The 23,952-nt window shown below is 39.7% G+C and overlaps 1 protein-coding gene across 2 annotated transcripts in view; it reads right to left on the bottom strand.

Moving 5' to 3' along the window:
• The window catches only part of CDK8 (cyclin dependent kinase 8), a 71,012-nt gene extending 47,395 nt beyond the window's left edge, over window positions 1-23,617 (bottom strand). For both annotated transcript variants that reach the window (XM_063394708.1, XM_063394709.1), the window contains exons 1-2: window positions 23,207-23,617; window positions 126-201 (exon numbers count right to left, since the gene is read on the bottom strand). In XM_063394708.1, the coding sequence (XP_063250778.1) occupies window positions 126-201; window positions 23,207-23,334 (204 nt within the window). In that variant the 5' untranslated portion in view covers window positions 23,335-23,617. The remainder of the gene's footprint in view (window positions 1-125; window positions 202-23,206) is intronic.
• Window positions 23,618-23,952: the final 335 nt, after the last annotated feature.

Genomic DNA, 23,952 nt, shown 5'->3' with positions numbered 1-23,952 from the left:
GTACTTACTTTATATCCCCATGATAAAAATACAGCATCCACACGATTGAGCAGACAAAACCCAGCATGCATGCAAATTAATACTTTTAGTAAGTTTGTCTGCTAGTAAAAAGAACTGTTACTTACTGCTATTTCTCTGCATGCAGACATGGAAATTCCAGTACCTTCTATCTGTTTTAAAGCATAATCTTTATCATCTTTCCTGTGAAGAGAAAAAGAAGTTTGGTTTGTGAATTCAAAGCCAACTCTTCAGTACCATTCAGACATCAGTTTCAAATTAATACAAATTATGCATCTTATTTTCTTTTCATTCTTTACTAGTTAAGTGTCTGGATATCCAGCTAAACTGTAAGCTAGCCACAACACCTTGATAAAGTTAAAATATAAGTCTGCTCTCATAGATGGGGATTATTTTAAAACTTTCTTTTCTAAATGCAATGATTCCATTGCATTTCTTCCATTTCTTCCTTCTCTTATTAAAAAGAAAACAAAGCAAACAACTAGCACATACTAGAAATAAGCCTAGCTAGGGCTTTACCTCAGATAAATGTAGTGCTCTAGGACACAGTAAGTCTCACCCATATTTTAATGAATTCTTGAGCAGCCAAAACTTAAGTCACATTAAAACATCTTTTCTTTCCCCTAGGTACCAAACTGCACTTTAAAATTTTGTTCCTACCAAGGTAATGAAACTGCCAAGATTAATAAAAACACTCCACCACGTATTAGAGCAATCTCAAGAATCCAGAAATGTATTCCAGTGGAAGGTGTCCCTCTCCCTGACAGGGAAGGTAGAACTGGAGGACCCTGAAGGCCCCTTCCAACCCAAACCATTTTATGAGTCTATGAAAAGTTTTCTCAGGTTCAAACATACATAACACTTAAAAACAATAACATGACCTCTCTGTACTTCAACCAGTATGTACCTTAGAGTCCCTTATTTAAAATACAAGCCTATTAATAACTCCAGCTACCAAAAGCAAAATCAGGAAGAGATACACTGCAGCAAAAGAAGACACTAAATTCTTGTTCATTCTCAGGCTCAAAGTCTCAAAACTTTTAATAGATGTCCTTCCCACTTGTGGGCAGGCATCCACAGTACTCCTGGGGAGCATGACACTTACCATTATTGCCTTCAATATTTGGAACACTTGTATAGGCTCAAACCTCTATGTTACATAAGAAGCCTTATTCATTTTTAATGAATCCAGCTTTCCCAGCTGTGAGGAGCCACCCTAAAAAAAAATTAATTTCAACCATCCCTAAGGCAAATAAAACTAAGCTATAGCTAAGGGTTACGAACAAATGTGCTTGTTTCTGCCAGCTCTCTCATACTTTTTGTATTTTCTGAATTGCTTTACTCCTACCCAAAACACACACTGTTCCCTATTCACCACCACCCAGGGAAGAGAGAAAAAAGTGGGAAATTAATGGACAAAATCTGAACACAGATAATGAGGAGAAAGAACAAACAGCAAGCGGACAAGAGAAGATTTCAGTGAGGGGCCAATTACATGGATGCAACAAGATAAAAGAAAATATACAGCACTGGACACAAAAAAAGGAAAAATATAATAGGGAAGGCAATGATAGAAGGCATTAAGAAGTTTCCATGTAATAAACCCCCAAAACTTGCCATCCTGGAAGAGAAAGAGACAATGCTGAGCACAAACTCTTAGGTGGCCAAAACAAGGTGTTACCCAAACCCCTAGAGTATACACCTCTACACAAGTCAGACAAAAACAAGCCACATGAAGCCCAAAATCAAGAAACTATTTTCATACTAAGCACATAATTGAACTGTGCAACTCACAATGTAAGAATATTACAGGGATCAAAAGCATAAACAGATTTAAGATCAAATTACACAATTTGATCTTTTGATGATCTTTTTGAGTTTTGATTTGATTTTAAGATCAAATTAACACAAATCCATGGTGGACAAGGAAGTTATGGAGCACTCCACAACCACTGAACATAACCACAGGTTGTTTTACAGCACAGAGATTTCCAATGCTACTGATAGAAAAAGAGGGAAATTTTCTCAGGTAAAAATTGTTTTATGCTCTATCTGCATTAGCTAGCAATGGCTTGCTACCCAGCTGTTACTCAATAGAAGTATGAAGCAGAATGAATTGGACTTTAGGTTACTCTCATTGCCCTACGTGCTCATCTACTTAGTTCTGAGGTGTTTAGAGAGATCTCTATTTCAGGAGATGTGCTACCACACAGCTGCTACTGTTACATGCGTTACCACTGAGAGAACAGGGAGCAGAATGTGTCAGACTAAAGGTTCCTCTCATTGCCCTGCTGCTTATCTGCTTGGATTTCAAGGTATTTGAAAGACAAGTCAATATTAACATGAGGTACTAACATAAATCTGGTGGTACTACAAGAATTTCTGGTAGCACAGACTACAGTGAAGCCTGCCATACATTTAAGATGGTCCAACTATTTTTAATTGGTCAAATTTTTGCCAAATAAAATCTGGACTAAAATTTTGCATACCAGATGGCAGACTTTCTCTGGAAATTTTTAGGGGAAAAAACACCTCAGCTGTTTCCTAGAACAAAACTGGAAGAACACTCTTTCAGCTGTACATGTTAATAACTCTTCCACAATCAGGGCTTTAATGCTGAAATTTGATAGGATGGCTCAAAGAACACAGCATTTGGTCTCCTCAAAGCAATGGATGAAGTTTTTGAAAATTAATCTTCTCATATTATTAAAGGCCATTTTAAGAGCTGAAATCCAGAGCTTCAAAGCTCAATCTTGGTCTGCCCTTACAGTGACCCAGGGCTGTGGGGAATGAACCATTGCCTTGCTTTGCTCAGGTGCTGCATGAGGGAACCCAGACCAAGTGGCCTCTGCTGGGTCTTCAGCCTACCCTCAAAGTGTAAAAGAAATATAAAGAAATAAAAAAGAAGGAAAATAAACTAAGTTTAGGGATAAAGCACATTTTTCAGCACCACACTACACTCTCCTCCAGAATGAAGAAAAAAATAACCAAAAGCTTCTAAGACTTGGTTTCTGTGAACAGTGCTGGCACACAGTTGAGGTACAAAGTAATAAACCAATTCCTAACCCACTTCTAACATCTGTTCTACGCTGAGGCTGCTAAAACACCATGGTTATCCCATGACAACACAAGTATCAGCTTTTCCATTTACAGGAGTGGGAATATCCTACTGTTACCTTTAAGCCAAATGATATTTTCTTTGTAAAACCTAATGCAATTCTTTGGGAGCCAAGAGAATTGGGGGAATACTTTTTAAAGGGAGTGATAAGAGTTCGCAGGAGTGTCAAACACAATGACCAAGCTTATTTTACAAAACTTAAGAAAATATTCTGCCATAACGCAGCCCAAGGCTTCTCCATGATTTGGGACATGGGCAATTTCCTTCTCTGACAATAGAGATGTTTGAACATAAAGAGACAGTCAAAGACAAAACAGGAAAAAAAGCAGTAAGTAAAAAGAAAAAAAAAAAAGTCAATGTTTATAAACATCTTCCACAGCCAACTGTGAGTAACAAAATGGGCCACTTAGCAGGCTGCATTTTCAGGGCACAGTAAGTCTCAATTCAACTCAATTTCTTCCTTCTAACAGAGAGCTCATGTTGGGAAAATCTGTTCTCTTTCCCTGCTGGCTGGAATAAAACACTAAGTAACTTCAGCAGCTCCTCCACCAACCAGTAGGCTTAGAAAAGCTGGTCCTTGCTAAATCTGCAAACTTATTTTCATACAGATTTATTCTTACTTTTCTGCACTTAAGTAGGCTGGTATCGTCAACTCTTGGTACTCCCCAGTAGTAACATGCAGCATGAGAGCAGCAAGAATAAGAAAACTCACTTTGTACCCTGCTGCTGACAACAGCAGTACTTACTGTAGTCACGAGCAAACCACATAACCTTGTGGAAAAAAATCCTCAGAGAGACAACAGTAACATCAGAGGCGTAAACTTGAAACAAATGGTTATGGCAACACCACTTCCAGCAGATTTTAATGATAACAACAACAAAAAAAACCCTAATAAATTACCATTAACAAGTATAAAAGGTGTTGCTCTTACAGCTTGCATAAACTAAACCAAAGAATTGCCATCTTTAGGAGTTTCATGTTTTTATTATAATGCTGCTTCTAAACATCGTAGTTTTTTATGTTCTACTGAATTTGGAAGTACAATGGCATCATAAGAAATATTCGGCCTCCAGGAGAGAGGAGGGGGAAAAAAAAAAAAAAACAAAAACCTGTACATCTGTACATAAATAAATGAAAGGAGGCCTATTACATAAAAGGCAGATTTAAAAAAATCGTTATTTCATCTCACATACCAAAAATATTGTAGAAATGTATTGACACAACACTACAATATACCCTTTATTTAAATCATCAGAACAGTTCAAAATTCATCTGAGTAATAAATATAGCAGAATAAAGTACCAAGGTCTTTAAATCGGTGATGACCATTCTAAATTTACATTACAGTTAAAAATCTCAAATCCACAATTAACAGGTCACAATTAGGATTAGTTTTGTCTACAAAGAAGGAGATGTAAAAGCTGACTGCAGTTAAACATTTGAGGGAAATAAGCACTTAAGTTTTCAACTAACAAAAGGAACTCTAAATGCAGTATCTCTTCTACAGAAAACTCTAAAGAATCTCTGAACTGTTTATGCCTCTTATTCCCTAAAAAGTAACAAACCTGATCATGAAAGCTAAGCCTACTAATAAAAAACGTATGGGGTTTGGTCTTATTTCTACATGTTGAATTATGAAAATCAAAAAAACCAGCAAAGTATCACATCTAGGAGACTTGGCATTTTCATTCTGTGGCATCATTCCCTGCCTCTTCTCCCAAGTCACAGAAGTGGTAATTTTTGGTTTGTTTTTAAATGAATTAAAATCGCCCTAGTCATACAAGAGATCCAATGAAGTCTACAGGAAGCAGTAGTTCAGCTCTTGGTAGGCATATAAATGCACAAATGCAGTTTTTGAAACTGAAAGATTTAATACTTTTATACTAAATGGCAATGATATAACCACAGCAAACATTTAAATAGAAACCATAAGAACACATAATTTTCTAGAAAGCACAGCAAGATGAGAACAGACCTGGTACCCATTCAAATGATGACTTGCGAGAATAGAATTATCTGTTTCCTCTTCCAACACCACATTTGTGGCACCAAATAATCCTGCTTATTCTTGCAGAATAAGTTATTTATAGCAGGAATTCCACTTATTTTGCATTTTGTACCCTTTACCTACCAACCCAATGTGCTGGAGAACGAAGGGACAAAAGACACTAGAGGCTCAGGTTCTCAGTGAATTCTCAGTGTCTTCTTGGCATTGGTTTTCACATCACAGTACAATTTCACAACTACACATTCCCAACACTATTGGCACAGTCCTGGTGAAAGGAAGTCGAGGAAAACCAAATTAGGGATGATGTCAACAAATTGGACACACTCAAGTCCATGTGACCAGGTGGGCTGCATTCAGGGGTGCTTAACAGTGCTGGTAAATGTCACTGCAAAGCCACTGTGTCATCTGCAAAAGGTCATGGTGCACACTGGCAGATTCCTGATCACTGGAAAAGGGCAAATATCGGGGCCCTCTTTGAGAAGGGCAAAAGGTTCAGTGATATTATAGGAAAACCAGCTAATCTGAGTCTGTGAAAAGGTTATGCAGGAAACTCTCCTTAGAAGCTATTTTCAGGCCCATAATGGAAAATAAATGACTGGGAACAACTAACAAGGATTTTCCAAGGATAAGCTGTGTCTCATCAACCTACGTGTCCCATACAATGAGAGGAACAGCTCTATGGACAGTAAAAAAGCACTGGATGCTACCTTGACCTTAGCAATGCTTGTGACATGATCTTACCATACATGCAGACCCATACATTAGAGAGCCTGGACATCAAGTGGCTGTGTGGGGCTGAGCTGCTGGGGTAATCCTCAAAAAGCACATAGACTGCCTTCCTAACTAAAGAATGCAGTAAAATTTAAATTTACTAAGGGTTATTGTCACAACAGTTGAGAATGAGAAAGGTTTCAAATTGCAAAAACATTTAAATGTATGGAACCCAGTGGTTACCACTGCATACATTTCAGTGTACAATGCTGAGCAGGTATAACTCCGCAGAATGAGATGTAACAGTTCTGTGAGGATAGAGGGTAACAGTCAAAGAGCAAAAATTATGTGCATCAGCAGAAAATAAATTGTATAGGAAAAAATGGATACTAGCTACTGGGTACAACAGCTGAGAAGTCACACTATAAGCACCTGACTTCCCAGAAACACATTTAGGTCAAAAGTTTTGTCAAACTAATTAGCACACACAGTAGGTCTCATCATTGACCCTGTACCTTCAGGTAATCCTAAAATAAAAACCAAAATCTTATAAATCATTCTCACAAAAATATCTGAGCTAACAATTATGCAATGATAACCACTTCATCATCTTGTAATTTCCTTTTTATAAAACTTTCTGGTTTTCATATATCAAAATGTTTCCCATTTATGTTGACAAAAAGAATTGAAAAATGCCTGCTTTAAGTCATTCAGTTGCTGCTGAAACAACCCCATCTTCATCCACACACACTCCCGTCCTTTGCGCTAGAACCTAGGCACTCATTTTCTGATGGAGATGAGCTTGTTCAGGGCTTGTTCTGAGCTTATTCAGAAAGGTATTTCTCTATTTTGCTCTGGTACACTTTCTGCCCCATTAGTACATTGAAGTGGCCTGCTGATAACACCAGAGTTATCTAAAAACAAAAAGGAGACATAGAAGTACAGCAGTTCCTGTCCACATTTAAGATGAAGCTCGATTATCTTCTAAACAGGACTTTTTTCCCACATCAACTGGATGCAGTACATCCACATTTGCCACAAGGCTGAAGCTAAATGCAGCACCCTCTGCAGGAGTAATTATGATTACTGGAAAAAATCACCATAGCTAAAGCAATATATTTTTCAAAATATGGAAACTGTTCTTCTCTTACAGAGGTTTAAGAAGGACTTGAAAGTTATTTTACTTCTACTGATGCACTACGCATATTATGAATACAAATTTCCAAAAGTTGATTGTTCTACAAATACTTCATTTTTCAAGGGCCTCGCATGCCTTGTGAGCACATTTCAGTTCAACTGGCTAAAATAAGCTGGACCAAACCAAATCAGGAGATAAACATTAGCTCAAATTGCTTCTTCAAATTGCTTCAACATTAGCTTCTTCATTTGACTGAACTTAAAAACATTTTGAAAAATGCAGTAGTTCTACTAACATGCATTAAGCTTACAAGAAATAGGTTAACTTTATCTTCTCTATTATAAACTGTGTGCTACTCAACCAAAACATGGCTATTTTTAAAAGTTCAGATTTATTCAAGCCCAGAGTATTTAAATGTATTTACAACCAGCTTAAAGTTTATCCCATCATAAATTCTAGCTTGTTCCTTTCAAGGAAGAAATCTGCCAAAAATGAGATAAAATCCCAGATTTTGTCATGAAAGCCTCTTATGTATTAACATATGAGAAAGGATTATGAATAATACAACCCAGTCAGAAAATCTGTGAATCTGAACTATTCTTTTATGCATTTCAGCTGAAAAGAGTAGTTTACAACTCTCCTCTACAAAGTTAACTGCAAAGAAAACACAAGAATAAAGGAACATCTCTTTTCAGGAAAAGAAGGGAATAAAGCACAGCTGATACTAGTTAATCTGTAGGCAAGAATAAATTAAGTTCATAAAATAGAGTGACTTTGTACATATTTTTCCTTGTCACTAAAAGCAGCATCTTTCACCTCTTCTAATACAGATGCCAGCATCAGGACCTCTTTACAATGTCACACACTCTCAGGAGTACTCACTCCCAGAGGGGAGATTTCAGACTGCTTCCCTATTTCTATACAAGTTATATTATTTACTTCTTCTACTTCACATGGGAGATACATGAAAAAATACAAATAAAAATGCATGGAACCGTATTAAAAAACAAAAACAAACAAAAACAACAAACGCCAACAAAAAAAATTGGTGATCAACTGTCTAGAATCCTCTAGAGCTGAATGGAGCCTCCAAACAATACAACACCCATGCAAAACGAGCACATTGCAAAACTCAGAAAAACTCACAGAAACTCAATGTTTCATTTTAATCACCCTGCTGTCCTCTCCTTTCTCTTCTTCTTTTCCGGATACGTAACAAAAATATATGCCTTAATGCTTGGCAGTGAATATCTTGCAATTTTAATCTAAATTTAAAAATTAAGACCTATCAGAAAGATCATATTAAAAATGTAAACATTAAACAATCTAGCAGAAGAAAAAAGAATTAGATTTCTCTGTAAGGCAACACTTCAATAAATTTGCATGGTAAGAGTTGGGGTTTTTTCTCCTTTTGAAGATATGCACACAATGGACAGAAAACACAGAGGCAAAAGAGAGCATATGCAAAAGCAGGGGAAAAAAGTTTGCACTCTTCATTGTTGCTATTAGACCCCTGCCCCCCCCAGTATAGCTTATCCCAAAAGAAAAGTAATGCTTCAGAATGACTGAGTCTTGTTAACACTTTATTATGCAATTTTTAGACACTGTGTGCTTTAAAAAAAGCGAAGACAAAATCCTTTACAAAAGGATAGAAGCATATAAAGTGTACAGTTTTTCACTGAAGCTGGTTTCATGGACTCAGATCTAATTTTGCAAGATGCCATGTGAAAATAAAAGCCCATATTACTCACCACAATGCTAACACAAAGAAATTAATCCAGGGGAAAATGCATTAACAGAACTGAATTTATTAAAGGTCTAGCTAAAGCATCAATATTTTTTCCATTCCCAAAATACTTAGGAGGACATGGCAAGATCACTGGGCCAGAACAGCATCATTATTTTTATCAGATGGCAAGGCTCATGCTGAGAATACTTTTTACTTCAAAATAAATACTCCAATAATCAGAGCTTTTAGTGGGTAAAGAAAAGCAATTTCCAAAGCTGGAGGAAAAACCATCAACAGCAAGCCAATAAACACAAGGGCTTCTGAGACGTCTGATGTGGTGAATGGCAATTACCGATTCACTTTTTTCTTTTTGTTCTTAGATTTATTTTTTTTAATTAACAACTTTTGCCACAACATGTAGTTTGGCAGGAAGTTCAAAGCAACCAAGTCAATTCAATGATGCACTGTACATATGGTTCTTCTGATCTAAGAATTTGCTGCTGTCAAAAGGAAAGTCTTCTCTCACTATCTCTGCCTTGCTGCTCCCAGCCAAAAAATCCCCTCCCTTTATGCCAGCTCTGATCTGTGCCATACTCCATGACATGATTCACCTCCTGCATTTTCCTAAGAGTTACCTACTTCTAAAAAAGAACTTAACTAATGTTAAGTACGTTAACTAACATGAGTTAACTAATTCTGTCAGGGTTATGAGGGAGGGTATGGAGAGTATCAAAACCAGGACTAACAAAGTATGTGGTAAGAGCAAAAGAATGAGTAGAGGAGAGAGATGGAGATGGAGAAAACGCGAGATACCACTCACTGCACACACCCTGCTTTCTAGTGGTGGTAAAACCACAGGAAGCAGGGCTGTCCATAATTCAAAAACCAGAAAAAAAGCAAGAAAGAATCCCCAAAAAGCCAGTATTGCCCCTAGCCCTGTAATTAATTAACTCCAGCACAAAATTTCCAGAGAGGAGAGAATCCCTGGGATTTTATTATCTTTTCCACTCTTAATACACAAAACTGTAATTTGACAGCCAGCCTAAAACCTAGGTTTTAAACCCACATAACGATAAGGATCATTCCTATGAGATTAGTTGATGGGCAGCAGACCCCTGCTCCAGACTCAAAGCTCCATGGTGCTTTGTAAAGGTCATGGCAGTCTTACCAGTACTTTTATAGGAAACAAAAAAAGTGCCTACATGAATTATCTCTAAAGGAAAAGATTGCTGTAATTCATCTGCACTTTGCTTCTCTTCTCAGACTGCTCTTATGTCACCTCAGTATCTGTACCACTTCAGAAACTACAAGCTGCATAAGAAGTGCACAACATTTCAAAGCATCAGTAACAAACTGGGCTAAAGCACAGGTCTACACTCGAGAGAACCATCATTTCATTGGGAAACTTCTATTTTTGGTCCATTTTTCTTCAGTAGTCAAATCTATGACATTATTTGGTTTACATGGAAGAAGCAACATATTTGTTGCTTTAAAAAAAACTTTTGTAAGTCTTTACAGACACAACTTTGCCTAACAGTCACAAACTTACTACTGCAAGAGCTGCAAGTCCACAGATTTTATTTGCTAATTTATTTGCCCTTAATGGAATTCTCTTTCAGAAATGTAACCAGTCACTGAACAACTGCTTCTTATCTTCTCAATGACACTCAAGACTTTAGAGACTTTGCCTGTCCCTTGTTCTCACAGACAGAAGAGTCCTTGTCCATGGGAATGAATGAAGTTTTCAGACACTGTTCCACATTCCTGAGTATTGTTGTTGGTTCTGTGATCAAGGAATTAAAAACACATACAATACTGAAAATAAGACTTATAGCAACAATGGCACTGTGCTTTGTGCTCCACTCCATTGCTAGTAAGTTCTGTGATTCTCTCTGCTTTTCAGCAATTGCCTGCATTGAACTGGCACTTTCACAAAAGTGTCATTATAAACTCCACAATTGTTTTCTTAAACAATGATAAACTTGTGTGCGTGTAAAGAAAGAACCATTTCCCCAAACAAATAGCTCCACATCAAGAACAATGTGTTATTGGAAGAATGTGATATTCAGGGTAAAGCCCTCACGATAAGTCCTTGTCTTCACTACCCCAAGTAACACCCATTATAAAAAGCTTCTCCCCAATTATTTATGACAAGTGATTTCCAAACAAAACTTCTGAGCAGCAGATTCCTAAGAGATATCACTAATGACATCTCACCATTATTTCACATCTCTAATTTCTTCATCCAGAGAAGGACCACCTCTAAATTCAGCTTTAGTCTCTGGTAGGAAACTTAACAGAATGCCTTTGGAAATATAGTTAAGATTACATCAACAGCATTGCATTTAGCCTGTATATTAACTCCACTGACAGATTTTAATAGACTTATATAGTGCTGAATGTGTTTTGTAAGACTGTTTTCTCTTTATCTCAGCATCTTTCACAGGTCTACTATTTCTGCTTTTGGTACACCTTACCAATTAGTAGTTTCCACTTTTCCAGAAAGTCCTTTTAAAAACTCATCTCACACTGCCCCTTTCCTGTCTTTCATAACTGGGACAATTTAAAGCACAGGGTTACAATTTCTGGTTAGAAATTTGCTCCTTCGGATGTGCAAAGATATCTCATCCTGACAACTGACTGCTCTTCACTTCATGAATTCCGAAGTTTGAGACAGATCCCTCAATCACTGTCTTCCTGCCAATCCTTTCAGTTCTTTCATAAAGTCTACATTCACTTAGCTCCTATTTCTTTATTCATCCTTCACAGAAGACTTAATTTTTCAAAGACTATATCCTCACTGTCAAGGTCTTTCTTTATTCTACTATTTCAGCATGTGACATTTTTGTAATTCATGGGTTCACAGTACCTACCCACCCTCACTCACTGAGAGCCCAGCAAAGCTTCAAAAACTGTTCCCAGGCAGCTTGCAACATTTCACCCTCTTGGCTCTTTTGACTTTTTTGAGAGGCCATCTCCTCCCATCGCCACCCCTCATAGTTTCTTTTTTAACTGAAGTGGTACTTCAAGCAGGTTGGTTCTTTTTTAACCCTGTATAGATTCGGTATCCACCAGGAGCAAACAACAGACCACGTTTGTCACAGACAGCCCTCAGTATTATGGGTTTGAATCTACTCTTTCACCCTACTGTAGGCCAGGTCCCAAGCTGATTTCCCCTCTGTGCATGCCCTGACTATCTGCTTCACTAACTAACTACTCACTACCATGAAGTTTTGTCTTGGCATTCCTCCCTGACCAAAAGCACCCGCCTAAATTAAATGAGGCTAACAAGCCATTCATTGCTGTATTCTCTGTTTTGTAGCCTCGCTGATACAACACAGCACAGGCAAACAAGTCAGGCAGATGTAAATGCAGTCCTAATGATATTGTTCCCCCACCCTTACATTCTACCCACAGAGCTTTCTGTGGTGCAATAGCTGGTCTTCTTTTAACGTCTTTTGGTATCCGACACTCATCTGGCAGAGCCACACAAGCTTCCAGTTGGGCTTTTATCAAATGGAACTAACATAACAGTGAATGGCACTGTTAGCACTTTTACGTGCAAAGGGTTGTTTTGTTCAACCCTGCTTAAATGGGATTGATGTTCACCCAAAAAGAAACGAGAGATTTTGAAAGCCAAGCTGTTCAAGTACAAAAAGTTAGATAAGATTCAAATTACAGTCAGGGACAAGTTTGCTGCCTTGCTGTCTTCAAGTCCCCCCACATAAAGCTTGCTCCAGTTGCTTTGATTAAGCTCCATATCTTGCACAGACGTTCTGTGAGAAAACACAGTTGATGAAACCTGACTTTCCAAGGCTTCATTGTGGGATTATCCAGTTATGTGAATGCAAACCGTAATTGGGAGTACATCTGCAGTCAGGGTTCCCCACTCACAGGGTAAGGCTATGCCTCTCACAGTAAATGTGTCTTGGCCAGAAACACAATGTGGAATCAAGAGTTTGCTGCAATTCAGATTCTTTTGTATTTCAAGTTCTCAGCTGCACTTATTTTTCACACAGACAGTAATGAATTGAGCCTTCATTTTCACAGCAACTCTCAAGTGTCCTTTATTCAAATGTCAACATCTTGTATGCAAGGTGTTACAAGCACACAGCAGAGCTTTCCCAGAAAAACAGGCAGATTGTTTCAGTGACCTTTAGTTGTGTTCTTGCCTGTTCACAAAACGTGCATTTTTTTCAAGGATAATTTAAATTTTTGATGTTTAGACTAGCATCTGTAGTTGAGAAAATCATTATGTTCTCTCGAACATTTTGTCCTTTAAAAAGTATCTGCAGCTTTAATCATGGCTTATACAGTTCTTTTCCTGCAAATTCTAAACTGACTGTACAATATGCTTTGCCATACTACCACTTAACACTCAAGGTTGTTAAGAAGCTGTTGAATAGTAACTGTTTTGTGAACAGCGGTATCTTTTTGCTTGAGTATCACATGTAATTTTACAAACATTTTTTGGCATCCAAATATTCCTATGATTATGTCAGTCTTTCATTAGGATATGCAAAAAAAAAATGCAATAGGGCAACATCAGCAGAATTCTCCATTTAAAAAAAACCAGAATATTAAATGGTCTATGCAGCACCTTTCCTATATAAGCTACTAAGGACTTCATATGCTTCTGCATAAAATTCTATATATTTATTCATAAAATCACAGAATGGTTGGTGTTGGAAGGGATCCCTAAGATCATCTAGTGATTTCCAAATTCATGCAGCTATCTCTCAAATGGGAAGCCTCAATACACCAAAGTTAGCAATTCATTCACAAGCAGCCTAACAAAAAATGGTAACTATGAATAAAGCTAGGGCTGTAATCCCACACGTGCTATTATGGGGCTTGACAAGGTCTCAGAAACCATTTGTTGAGCCTCGGAGGAGACAAGAGAGAACAGCAGGCTAGCCAGCCAGAACACAAAACCCTCCTGAATGGTTATCAGCCCGCACGTAGCAGTAACACGCAGCATTACTCGCCAAGCTCACAAAGAAAAGATGGGGGACGGTGGGGGAGAGGAGCATGAGAGGTACAGCAGTGGTGGGATGAAGCCTGAAACTGAAACTTTATCCACTCACACAACATAGGCTTCTCTATTCTAAACTCAACACTGCTTTACAGTAGAAGGCTAACAAAGAAAAGCAAGCCTTTTATTTAGCAGCAAAGTATCTTGATGCTCCTGCCTCAGCTTCATTACTTTACTTGAACAAGCTTAGATACATTTTAGCTGTTTTGAACCTTAAAGAACAATTCCAAGCCTTAAACTGAGAGGATCAACCGATTTTCATCATCTACATAAAGGCACAATCCAGAACTGAGTACTTTATAGTATTACAAAACTGCTGGCTTTGTTAATATTTTAAACAAGTGTAACAAAAAGAGAGCCAGTTACACAGTGATTGAACATAATCTTCATATTCTTACTCAGATTCAAAATGAGAATTCTGAATGCTTCCCTTTTGTATAGGCTTTTTTGTTGTATTTGAAATGTTTAAGATCTGGCAGTTCCTCTTCCCCCAGAAAAAATCCAAAAACCAAAATATTTTAACTTTAGATAATTTGAGCTGAACAAATCTAAGATTCTTCATGGCAGCAGACTGGCAGAAGACATGCAGATTATTACCTCTGTACAACAGATTACTTACCTCACCCTAGGAGGCAATCCTAGCTGCAAATATACTTCCAATCTGAACTTGCATTTAGTCAGTGGATAATTCCACAATAAAGCAAGCACCCTTGGGGAGGAGAACAAATATATCAGGTTTCATAAATACCATTATATATACACTATGCAAGATAAAAGCTGCAACCAGAACTAGCACGGCCTGTGTGAATTAAAGACAGCAAGGCTTCCAAGTCCATCATCAATTTTTCAGTATTTCAAAAGCAGCTAGAACCTCATGTATCTTAATGGAGGGACTCTGTACAGACACAGAATTCTTTGGGGTTTTAGCAGTTTTAGAAACACAGAGGTTATTAGTATGTGCAGCTATAAAATCAGTATTTTTTTCTTATGGTTAAGAGATGTCCTGATGGTTTTGGAGAACTACTTGAAAGCTGTATTTTCCACAGAACCATTTTCACATGCAGAGACCACAAACAGTTTTGCTTAAAAATCAGCAAAAATGTTAGGAAATACATCTGGATATTCATCTGTTACAGGTTACTCTTTTAGAATCTGCAAAGGCCAGTAAAAGCTCTGCAGAAGTATGAAAGGTGTTAAAACTCCACCACACTCATTCCTCAATGCAAAGGAGATGCCACCCCTCTTTATTTATTTTAAATCCTGCAAAAAACCAAAATCATCATATATGAGGAAACACTTTCTCAAAATCTCCTTTCAACCTGCTGACTGAAGAATTGCTACTGCACTGCCAACTATCTGCCCACCGAGTACGTATCACTTGCTTACCCACCTCAACTTTTGTTTTCAAAGTACTTCTCTTCAAATGCACAAAATTATAAAATTAGATCCTTCCTTAATTCTACCATTTTATTCCTGATTTCAGATGTCATATGTAAGGGGCTCCTTCTTGGCCAAGTCTAGGGGTTTTTTTCATAATTTCTATTCAGATTCTAAAAACTCATTACTGGAAACCAGAGCTGCAATATTTCTCATCTTGGGCCAGGAGACCCCAGGGCCCTGACTCACCTCTCCCACCCAACTCATCCTCTGAGACAGAAACCAAATCCAACTCCACAATGGTGACTGATCAGACCCAGGGAAGTTGCAACTCCATTTTTCTTCCTGTCTTCATAGCACTTGTTAACACAAAACTGTCACAGTCCACTAGCTATCCAAGAAGATGCTCTCCCATGTAGAGATACAGTGCCCAAGCTCTGAGCTCCTGAACCCTGGAGAGCCTCCCTACCATCTCCATCTCTTCTTTCATGCCTTCCTTTCTTCTTCCAAAGACCAGTTTAGCTCCAGGTTCATCTCCTCTTCTTTCACAATGCATTTTTCAGTGTACCAAACACACATCTTAACCTAAATGAGCCTACCATAAGTAGGGAGTTTCTTATGTAGAAGTCTAGAAGGAAGAGAACTATCTGGGAAACTTCATATGTATGTCTGTAACCAATGCCATTAAAACATTTAAAAAATTTTAATGATTTTTTTATACTTCCCAAGAAACATTAGCAGACCGTGCAATTATTTATGATCCTCACTTCACCCACCCCTAATCAGCAGTACTCCATGACAGCACCACTGCAACAAATAATTATCACATTTTTGCTGCTTCCAGTCAGCCATGAAAGGAAACCAGAGAAGTCTACCTATCACTCCTATTACAGACTCTTGTAGAAAAATTTAGATTAATATCACACTTCAAAATTACAGGCTTATCCTCTGGAGCTAAGAGCCAGAGGCAATCTTCAAAAACAGGCTATACGGCAAAAACATAGACATGGCAAACATTTTACTATAAGACAAAAAAACCCCAGTACACCAGGCAAATGGCATAGACCAAAGATAGCACTCTTGGCCAGCACAGAACAAAGGAGATTCTGTGAGATGCATGAAGTATCTCCTTTTGGGGCCATGATTTCTGCTAAAAAAAGATACTGGTTTGCCAGTTGTTAGGACCAACACTTATGACCTCACTTTCCTATTCTCACTAAACAAATTTTATGTTTAAACCTAAATAAAAGAAAATAAAAGGCAACTACACCATTCTGGAACCAGAGCTGTATATTAACCACAGCAGAGGTGGGAAGCCACAGTCCACACCAGCAGCCTGTGCACTGCCTCTCCTCAGTTAGTCTCAACACAGACACCCAGTCTCCACCCCGCGTAATCACAACTCCACACGGATAAGGATCCATAGGAGAAAGAATTCTCTTCCAAAGAAAGTTGATAGGCGAACAAAAAAATATCTGAAACAAATCAGTATTTTGTTAGAAGGTGCTGCTACACAGATCTTTGTAATTCATGTCCTGCTACTTGTCCACGGAATATTATTCTGGTGAAAGTCAGACTGGCTATTTAGAATTATCTGCTTCTATGAGCACTTCAGGTGCACCAGTGAATGGCTTATAAGTCAGTCAAGTTCTATAAAGAGCCAGAGTTTTAAAACCAGCTTGATACAGTGGCACAGCAACCACCTTTTAATGGTAAAATGGACATGTCTGTAATTTGTAGGTCTTGTGAAGTGCATTGGCATATTGGTTGTTGCTGCACACTGCTGGAGTACAACCTTGCCATATATAAATCCAAACCACTCTGCCTTCATTAGGTTTCGTCTGTAGTTTCCAAATTTCAGCCAGACTAAGAGTCTATTTGTAAGAATAAAGAAATTTTTCCGTTTCTGCTACAGTAGTCTGCCAATTACAGCTCTTCAGCTTCCAATGGTAATAAATGACATTGCCACTGTTTTGTGCTTGGTTATTTTTAACAACCAAAAACCACAAAGCCTTTGAAAATACTTTTAACACAGAAAAATCAAAGAATACCCAAGATCTAGAGTGAACACACTACCTCACTGTCATTTGGTCAAAAGCAGTATTCTCTAATAACATGCTCATGTTCAGGTGTATAATCAGCACCCTACAAAACTGTCCTCTATTCTCTAGTGGGAAATTGCATACAGCAGTCCGGCCCCCACTATTTACACACATTACTGTAATTTTTAAGTCCAGAACCAAACTACATGGAGACCTTTGGTGTTTTTCTTTGTTGTTTTGCAACTCTACTTTCACAGCCTCTTCTCTGTACTTGTCACAGGCTTCAGGTAGGAATGAAACACTAACTCACCTTTGCTGCAGGGTATGAAAATAAATCAACACATCTGTGACAAGATAACAAGAGATCACACCAAATAAGGTCCAAAGGCCACAGCAGGACACTCTCAACCACATGACCTTAAAAACCTATAAACCCTGGAGCCGTGTAACTGGGTGAGAAGGGAAGGAAGAAAATGGAAGACAGTTAAAAGAGTGGTTGACCAGAAAAATGTAAGAGCACAATACTTTATGCAATATGGCATGCCTACCTCATTATGTAGATGTAGTTTAATTAGGAACTTTGTAACTACTACGCTGAAGGATCCAAAAGAGACTCAGGGCATATAGTTTAAGAAGATAATACCACATATTACATACATAAATAAAGTTTGTGGCATTTAGAAATTCCACACTATTGTTGACAGGAGTCAGAAGCCAAAGGCTTGCATGCCAGTTCTGCAGCGCTCACCATCTGTCTGCAATCTCCACCAACTGCTTCGGGTCAAAACAGCTGAAATCAACACACAAACATTCAGCCAAAAACAACAACAACAAAATCACTACTGAGAAGACAAGAGTTGTCTGCAAATTTATAGTGAAAACTAATAGCATGACGTTCTTGATGTAACTCCTGTAAAGGCTCCATACAGAACTAATCCAGAAGCTCTAAGTCCTGCCCTGCTGTTTCACTTCTCACGAAGTAAAATTTTGACTCCTTACCTCTACTTGTGACACTCCCAAACTCTATGTACCTCTCACTAATTCAATCTGATACAGACACTGGCAAAGTAAGTGATTACTTATCTGATGTAACTCAATCAATACACAGCCACAAACACAGACAAACTGGAACTAATCTGCTAACCATCTTATGAAGGACCAGAAAGTGTTTAAAAAAAAACCAAAACAACACCAAAACTAACAATTCTTGAAGTAAACAAAAGCAGGCTCCTCTGCATGCATTACAGAGCTTGGTCTGTTCTCTAAGCGAGCAGCTTAACTTCTATGGTTAAAACAGGCAGAAGTGACTGTTTTTGACAACACTACAGAACAGACACCATGCTCTTATCTTTTCCCTTTGACAATAGGTTATGCAGGTTATCTACACTACATTAAAACATTTCCTTTATGTTTTCCAAAAACATTCCGGGTTTTCCATTTTCAAATGCTGTGAAACAAGAACAGCACAAGAATCTCGCACATTACCCAATCCATTCATTATTTTATCCAACTTAAACAGCTCTGCCTTCTTTATTTTCCAAGATAAATACTCCTCATCCCTTTAGTTTAGAAATTCTTTATACAAGAGTTTCTGAGAGAGAATCAAAATTCTTGCAATATCCTTTTAACTGGTAGGTAGAAACTATGATGTACCATATGAGAGATTACACAACCTAATAACTTAGTGGACATCTACTAGATTTCCACCATTCTGCTTCTTTTACAACTCATACAGACCCTCAAGGGGGGAAAGAAGTAGATTAGATTTGACTGCTTGAACCATGCAAGATGTATTTTCATAATGCCAATTACAACGTGTCAGTAGGTTCAGATTAAACAATCTGTTCTCCCACCTACAGCAATACTTCCAACACAGAACTGTAAGAGCTGAAATTATAAAAACAAAAAAAAAAAAATCCAATTCCACTGGCGTTTGGGACCAACATCACTTCTCACAGTTTCTACCAGCAACTAGGAGAGCACTAGTTTGCTAAGTGTTGGTTTTACACCCTCAGTCTCGCCACTCAAGTCTCTTTCCAAGAGATTAGGAAAGCTTTCAATAAAGCATCAGGGGATATTTCTACAGTTCAAGACCCTCAACTGTATATTTTTTCTGCTGTTGTAATTAAAAAGTTAAATACTGCCTTACAGGGACATTGAATAGTTTCTTATTCTCATTCAAACCACATCCGAAAAACAGGAAAAACGATTATGTGGAAACACTCCAAATTGCCACTGAAACAGTCAGCCTTGCTCCACAGAACAGGCATCTCTCTCAGATTTCTGACGGTAGCTGTATCATAAAAAGGGAGAGGAGAGCAGTGAAAACAGCGGAAGACCAATCCCAGCAAACCTGCGCACACTGCTCTGACATTACCGTGCTTAGCACACGGTGTCAGTCCCAGGAGGGGCTGTGCCTCCTGTGCTGCAGCCAGGCTTGTGCAAGAGACCCCAGTGTCCTGCCACCTCAGCCTGCCCGCTACTGGCCCCCAGCTCCCAGTGACTGCAGAGAAAAAAAGTAAAAAACAATAGATCTGCACGCCAGTTCACCAAACAAAAACTGCTGGCATAGCTTCCAAGTCCAGCAAAAGTCAAATAGGTAGGGTTAACAGCTGGGTTGAGCAGTGCTCCTGAGGGAGCATCCGAATGGCACATAAGGCAATTTTTATGCAGGAAATAACTGACATTGGCTGGACAAAAAAAAAAGTAAACTATCCTACAAACACTAGAGATGAGCAACACTTCATTTATCTGAAGACTGATGCTCAACATGCCATGACTGTATTCCTTTCCCAGTGTATACCATTAGAGTCAAATGCCTTCTTGTACACATTTCTGCTATAAAAAATAAACCCCATTAGAGTCAAATGCTTCTTTGTACACCTTTCTGCTATAAAAATAAACCCCATCAATTCACAGACTTTGTTCTACCCAGGTTTTAGAGCCCACTGCAGGTACTGCACTGATGAAAAAGACACCACCGTGCAATAAAAAGCCAGTAAGATTCAACCACATAGACAGACCACAAACTTAAAATAAAATAGATTAAAATAAAAACTTCAGAATACCATTTTGCTGCAGGCAGTGCACCAGAGAGAGCTCAATTATGATGCCTGACATTGTTGATTTGGTGCTTGGTTTGGTCAAGTTAAGCAGTTGATACGTGAGAAACCTCCATGGCACTGTACCTGGTGATCCTCTGAGATGGATTAGTAGAGACTCCAAGCCTCACCTTGTGCCAAAGGGCACTGCAGGGCTACACTGGCTTTTTCTTGGAGAAAGGCATGAAAGAAACCCTGGTTACACCCCTATCTGGTCACCACCACACATACTACAAGACACCTCTCCTTCATTAAAAGGATTCTCACTCCATCAGGATTACTGAAAGACTGTCCTCCAAAACATTCCTGTGTAGTTCCAATGATGCAATTAACTTCCTAGGACTAGGATACACAGCTGCTATTTAGTTTTCAATTGCCTTGCTGCACCTCAGAGGCAGCAGTAAAACCTGTAAAGCAGTAAAATAAAAAAAAAGGAGGTGAAGACTTGTACTACAGACACTGATCCTGGTATTGTTGAACTGGGTTTTTATCTCCAAGGGCCTTAGAAGATACATTTGCACAAACTGAATTACTAAAATTTAGTTCTTTTTTGTGATCCTTTTATGTTTTAGCCATCCATAGCAGAAGACGTCATTCAAGAAAAAGCTGAACCAATATTGTTAACAAAATATTTGAAGTCCTGCAGCCCAATCTTCAAAGTACTGTAAAAATCACCATGCGTATCTTAGATTTGTGCTCTTTAAATTAAGAATTAGAATCTTATAACAAAGTTTAGAGAATGCTTGTAAGCTCAAGGGGAATATAAAAACTAAGGTTTGAGCTGTACAGATACTAAAAAAATTATTGATCCATCACTACTTAACATTTGGAGAAAAGTCAAACAATGCAAGAGTATTTTTTTAATATATGCATGTACTATACAAATACTGAATTCTGTTGCAGGTACTCCCCACCAGAAGACATAATGTCCATCCATCTATTACCACAGCTTCAGGAACACTAAATGCTATTACTAAATGTTATTATTTGCTTCTTTGATTTAACTGATTCCCTCTGGATAAAGGGATGTAAATGAAACCTTCAACTTCAATCCTAATTCCACCCTTGTAATTTAAGCACACATATGTTACAAGCAAATATATTACAAGCTACAAAAGCATCTGGATGCTTCTATTTTACATATTTTAATGACCATCCAAGGGCAATTAGACAGGATATTTAAAAGAAAAAGTTTTCAGAAATCAGAAAGGCAAATGGGAAATACTACAGAAAAGGATGGGAATAAAAGGCACTAAATGAACAATAAAGCGAAGAAAAAAAGAGACAATATACATTACCTTTTTTTTCCCCCAAACTTAAATCAAATACCATACCTTGATTCCCCCACTCATCAACAAGAGCAAAGATTTAAAAACATATACATCCTACTGTAAAACCACCTTTGAGCAACTATCCATTTTTAAAGCAAACAATTCTGGTTTTTCCCCTGAAATTTCTCAAATCAGCACTACCACCAGCATTTTTAAACACTCTCTCCCAAACAACATCAAGCAGAACGATGATTTCACCAAAAAATGCTTCAGCAGTATGACATGCTGAATTCCCTGCACGTTGCTGCAGTCCAACATCCCGAACAGCTGCAAAGCTGCCTGACATAAACATTAGAAATGTAGCCGTATCTTTCAATACCTCAACTTATTTTTCATATTACAGATCTCTGTATGGGCACAGAAACCAGGGCTAGCTGTACCAGTAGCATTGGTACCTGCATAAAAGGAGACTTGAGGCAACAGCTTATCACACTTAGGACTTTTTTTTTCCCCTTTTGCGAATAGAAAGAATTTGGACAAGATAAGAATTTTTCCTATAAACAGTTGGAAGGATCCAAATATAAAAGTTGTGCAAAAAAGCAGTTACCCAACTCCTACCATCAAACAATATTAAGGCCAAAGTAACTGTGCTTCAGTTAGTATCAACATGATTAAGACAGAGACAAGTTGCAACCATTTTCACTACAACTGTTCTCTAGGTAATACCCAGAGCATTTCCTTCTCGAAACAAAAGCTTATGTAAACACAACCAGATTGTTTTTTGACCATGACTGACCACTGCCTGCTTTAAAAGTTTATTTATTCAATGTAAAAATAATAGCCAGACTTTTAAAATGCACCTTATTTGAACGACAGCATACGGAGCACCAGTGCAGTGGGACTTGAAGACTAGATGCAATTCAAAATTTAGGACCTGCTGCAGGAACAACCCGTGCCTCTCCCGTTTCTCCTGCTCCCTACTTCCTATTGTTCCGCTGTTCAGCAAGTGATGCCATGTCACGGACGAGGGAAACCTGAATGCCAGTTTCATTAGGTCTTTCCTTAAATTGTTTATGCAAAGAAATTAATTTACTCAGCCCTATACCAAGAACTGGTCATACACAAAAGGTGGTTTAAAGCATTCTAAAGCCCGAAAAACACGAGTAGACTTGAGCTTCTGAAGCAGCCAGCAAGACGACCCAAAATGGTGACTACAAGTAATAAATCATATAAAAAAAAGCCATTGTTAAAAACCCACACCAAACAACAACAACAAAACCCATTCTGCGAAGCCGACGGTCAGGCTGAACAGTATAACAGTATAAGCGGCCCCTGATTTACTCACAACGAGACTCCATTACGGGAACGGTTTTCCTCGGGCACAGAATTTGTTTCCCCAGGCCCCCCCGTACCGAAACACGACTCCGGCACGGCGCTGAGGGGCTGGGCACGCTCGCAGTGACCCGGGGGAAGCAGGCGCCGGCCGGCCGGGCTAACGCGGGGCTCCGCGGGCGGGGATCAGGCAGGGCCGGAGAAGGGCCGGCATTAACGCGGGGGGACGGACACGCGAGCGGTGGGGCAGGCGGCGGCCGGGGGAAGGAGGGCGCGGGCGGGCCGGGGTCCCGCGGGGAGCCGCGCCGCTCGCTCGCTCACTCACCCGTCCTTGCGCTTGGCTTTGTAGACGTGCCCGTAGGTGCCCCTGCCCACCTTGCAGCCCTCGTACTCGAAGAGGTCCTCCACCCGCTCGCGCTCCCCGGTCAGCTTCACCTTGAAGTCATAGTCCATCTTGGGCGCCCGCCGCGACCCGCCGCCGCCGCCGCCGGCAGCCGCGCCCCGCCCCGCCGCACACACCGGGCGGCGGTAGCAGCAGCAGGAGGAGGAGGAGAAGGAGGAGGAGGCCCCCGCGCCGCCCCGCGGAACATCCAGCGGCGGGGCTGCTCCCTTCGCTCCGAGCCCCAAGCCCCGGCGCTCCCTCCCTCCCCTCGCCCCGCGCCAGGAGCGGCACCGCCGCCGGTCCCCGGGCGGGCTCTCGGGGCCGCGCCCACGCGCGCTGCCGCAAACGTACGTCGCAAACCGCGGGCACCTCCCCGGCCGCGGGCAGCGCACCACGTGGAAGGGGCCGTCCCGGCGTGCCTTGCGGGCGCAGCCGCACGCCGGGAGGTGTAGTACAGGCGGAGGGAGGCCGGGCCGCGCTGCATGCCGGGAGCTGTAGTTCCTGGGCAGGGCATGGGGGGCACAGGGCCCGCCATCAGCACCCACCGCGACCCAGCGCTGGGTCCCTTCCCGGAGCCTTGGCTGCGGTGAATATTCCGCCACCCGCCTCGATCCAGGCTGGCGAGGGCACACATGGCTGGTCTCTGCTGCTCTGAGCATCTTTTAGTATCGCTATAATTAAGACAATTC

The sequence above is a fragment of the Prinia subflava genome, chromosome 3 (genome assembly GCF_021018805.1).
Source record: "Prinia subflava isolate CZ2003 ecotype Zambia chromosome 3, Cam_Psub_1.2, whole genome shotgun sequence".
In the NCBI taxonomy this organism is placed as follows: Eukaryota; Metazoa; Chordata; class Aves; order Passeriformes; family Cisticolidae; genus Prinia; species Prinia subflava.
This window is presented reverse-complemented; position numbering and strand designations above follow the sequence as displayed.